Source organism: Brassica oleracea, chromosome C7, assembly GCF_000695525.1.
Source record: "Brassica oleracea var. oleracea cultivar TO1000 chromosome C7, BOL, whole genome shotgun sequence".
In the NCBI taxonomy this organism is placed as follows: domain Eukaryota; kingdom Viridiplantae; phylum Streptophyta; class Magnoliopsida; order Brassicales; family Brassicaceae; genus Brassica; species Brassica oleracea.
This window is the reverse complement of record NC_027754.1, coordinates 13,632,928-13,636,755: the sequence shown is the minus strand read 5'-3', so window position 1 is coordinate 13,636,755 and position 3,828 is coordinate 13,632,928. Positions and strand designations below refer to the sequence as shown.

The 3,828-nt window shown below is 39.2% G+C and overlaps 1 protein-coding gene across 1 annotated transcript; it reads left to right on the top strand.

The window, feature by feature from the left end:
• The first annotated feature begins 1,992 nt into the window (after nt 1-1,992).
• LOC106302624 (zinc finger BED domain-containing protein RICESLEEPER 2-like) lies at nt 1,993-2,883 on the top strand. The gene has a single exon (XM_013739091.1). The coding sequence runs from the start codon at nt 1,993-1,995 to the stop codon at nt 2,881-2,883; it is 891 nt and encodes a 296-aa protein (XP_013594545.1).
• The last annotated feature ends 945 nt before the right edge of the window (nt 2,884-3,828 follow it).

Sequence of the window (3,828 nt, the reverse complement as noted above, 5' to 3'; positions counted from 1 at the left end):
GAAATATAGCGACCTCCTTACGTGGAATGTTGACGTGGTCTTTACGACGAAATGATCTACTTCGTCTTTACGACGAAATATATTTCTCGCTACGTTACGACAAATTAGCGAGTAAATATGTGTTACGACAGATGAGTAACGAGCAAACGTGGTTCCTCGCTAATTCGTCGTAAAGCCTCTTTTACGACGAACTCACGAGGAAAACCGCCCTCGTTAAGATTATGTTTTCTTGTAGTGTTCCTGAAATGCAATATTGGCTCGGCTTGGGACCATATGTCTGGTTTGAGTGGAGTAGGGTGGCTGGTAAGAGATCATCAAGGCATTGCTAGGAACCACAGTAGACGTGCCTTTGTAGGCTCTACGTCGAGGAGGGAGGCGGACTTAAGGTCTCTACATTGGGCAGTAGAAAGCATGGTTAACATGAGGCTTAACAATGTGATCCTTGAAGCCTCTTCCATTGAGTTAAGAGAATCACTCCTTGAGCCTCACCGCTTTCCAGAGTTACAACCCCTACTAGAGAACACCTTGCTCCTCTTTTCCAGACTAGACTCTTGGTCTCTCATGCATGTTCATGAGTCAAGGAACATAGTGTCTACTGCTATTGCGGTAAGTGTCACTGCTGACTTACGCACACAATCGTACGTTGCTACTGGAGGTCCTAGTTGGCTCTCACATACCATTCTCTCCGAAGCACAAGCTATGTGATTTAGCTATAAGTGCGGCTGCTAGGGGATTCTTGTGTCTCAAGAAATCACTTTTTTGGTGGATCTCTTCCCTGTTTTTGCATTTTGCTGTCTTAGTACCTACTGGTACCTAGTTTTTTTTTACATTTGTTGCTTGTGTACTCCTATACGTTGCCATTTACTGGCTCTGCTATTGAATTTCCTCAGTGTTAAAAAAAAAAATCTCAATCTCTTCTACAAGCATCGAAGGTTTGATCTCTCTTCCTATCAACTTCCATGTTTATATCTTCTGGGTATCGTTTATTTTAGGGGTTTATTGGTGTAATCATCTCTCATCTACTTGTGTTTGTGTTTGTGGTTAGGATCAGTAAACGTTAATGCCCTTCTTGTGTCGCTTCACTTCTTCATCACCCGGTCACTGCGAGTTCCAGGTGATACATGAATTTTTTGTGATTATGATCTGATTTCCTTTGTTCCATTGATATTATTTGATTATATATTTGTGACGTGATTGTGATTGTGATTTCCTTATGTTTTGTGTTTGTGATTGTGCTAGAATCTAGATTGATTCAGACAATCTGTTTTTGTTCTTTTAGTTACAGTATGGATCAGTTAATAGACATGAATGAAGAAGATGCTCTAGCTGAGATAAATTTGGAAGATACGCAACTACAAGCACAGAAAAGTGAAACTCAAGTAGGGGAATCAAGCTCCACGCAAGAGACGTAAAACATCACTCGTTTGGGAAGACTTTGTGTCAGTGGGAGTAGAAGAAGATGGCAAAGAAAGGGCCAAAGTGTTTGCACTGCGGTAGGAAGTTAGTGACATGTAATGAAAAGAATCACAGCTTTGGGACTCATCGTCTTCAATGCCACTTGGATACTTGTTCAAAGAAGCCTTTGAAATCTAAACCTGCATATGATCAAAAGATAGATCGTGGTCTGATTAGCGAGGTAATCATATATCATGATCTCCCTTTTAGATATGTAGAATATGAGAAGGTTCGAGAACGAGACAAGTATTTAAATCCAGATTTTCAGCCTATTTGTAGACAGACCGCTGCTACTGATGTTTTTAGAAAGTATGAAATAGAAAAAGAAAAGCTGAAAAAGTGTTTGCTAGCCACCTTGGTCTGGTTTGCTTCACTTCTGATCTCTGGACATCTCGTCCTCATAACTTAGGATATATTTGTCTTATTGCGCACTTCATTGATGATGGTTGAAACTTGCATAGTAAGATTCTGGCTTTTTGTGATTTTAAGCCGCCACACACAGGAGAAGAAATCGCTAATAAGATTTTCGAGTGTATGATGGAATGTGGTTTAGAGAAGAAGGTGTTCTCTATTACCTTGGACAATGCTACTAACAATGATAGTATGCAGAGAAACCTCAAGGAAAAGCTTCAGATGATTAGTGGTTCTGGCTTGTTACGTGATGGCAAGTTTTTGCATATAAGATGTTGTGATTTGATAGTAAAAGAAGGCTTAGAATTAGCAAAGGGTCTCCGGCATAACATCAGGGAAAGTGTTAGATACATGAAAGCATCTCAGAAAAGAATTCAAGTATTTGCAGCATGTGTAGAGCGAGTGAGGATTGGAAGTGGAGCTGGTTTATCACTAGATGTTCCTACTAGATGGAATTCGACGTATGAAATGCTAGTTAGGGCATTGAAGTTCAGGAAAGCATTTAAAAACTTGGAGGTTGTTGACATAAACTACCATTCATTACCTTCTGAAAATGAGTGGAATTGTGGAGAACAAATAAGTGAGTTGCTGAAACCTTTCAGTATTATTACTACTCATTTTTCAGGATCTAAGTATCCCACATCATGTGTGTACTTCACTAAAATTTGGAGGATTGAGCTACTGCTGAAAAATTTTGCGAGTTGTGATGATTATGATCTGAGGCAAATGGCTAAAGATATGCAATTTAAGTTTACTAAGTACTGGGAGGAATACAACATCATTTTGGCTATGGGAGCAATCTTAGATCCAAGAATGAAGTTGGATGTGCTTGAGAGAGTGGATCCTGCTACTTCTAGCTTAAAAACTGAAGTACTTAGGACTAACTTGACTGATATTTATAAGGAATATCAGGATAGGACCCGAGGCAGTTCTTCAGGTGCTTCATCTGCTCCAAATCCACATGATCTAGTTACTGAATCTCCTCTTGAAGATGATTTAGACAATGTAAATTCTTAGCATCGTCACTCATATTTTTCATTTACACGGCTGTCTTTGGTTGCTTGCTTCTAACTTTCAATTTAATATTAGGATCTCTTTGAACTAGAAAGAAGCCTTAGAAGTAATATGGTAAACACAAAAACACATTTAGATGTGTATTCGGAGGAGAAAAGGCTAGATAGAAAGCCATTCCCTGATTTGGGTGTTTTAAGCTATTGGAGAGAGAACCAATTTAGATTTGGCGATTTAGCTACTATGGCACGTGATATACTTAGTATCCCAATCACCACAGTTGCTTCAGAATCAGCGTTTAGCATTATATACACATTTTTGTTTTAAGAGTATGATTCAAACAATCAGAGATAATCAGATCAACATACCAAAGAGATTAAGAGATTTTAGAAAATAGAGAGAGAATAGAGAGAGAGGCTCAAAACTCCATTAATTATTAACAATGAGGTTTACAAGGCTTTATATGAGTGATACATGATACAATTCGAAATCATAAGGTCAGAGGAGATCCAGAACGTGTGGAGTCAAGGAGAGCCATCCAAAAGCAGCCAATGGGTGTTCTCATATGCTTGGACAGGCTGTAAAGGTGTTTTACCTTTCCAGCTATGACCAGACCTTATCCAGACTGCTCCTTCCTTATCTTATCCAGACTCATCTTGGGCGTGATCCCCTTTACCATAAGGGTCCAATGTAACTTTCCAAAATTTTAACTTAGTTACCACAGTAAAACTAAAGTTACTGTGGTAAATCCTCAAAGTTACTGACTGCCCCATTACTCTTCCTCTATCAATGTATCAACTCTTTATCACCTCTTCTCAAAACTCCCCCTCAAGCTTGACCATGTAGAATAAGTCAAGCTTGGAAACCATGAAGACCTCCCTCATTAAAAACCTCACCAAGGAAAACTCATTGGGATAAAACCTTGATGAGGGAAAACGAGTGGAGACTCCA

Excerpts from the sequence above, each read along its gene's own strand:
- LOC106302624 (XM_013739091.1), top strand. The coding sequence starts at position 1,993 with ATGGAATGTGGTTTAGAGAAGAAGGTGTTCTCTATTACCTTGGACAAT.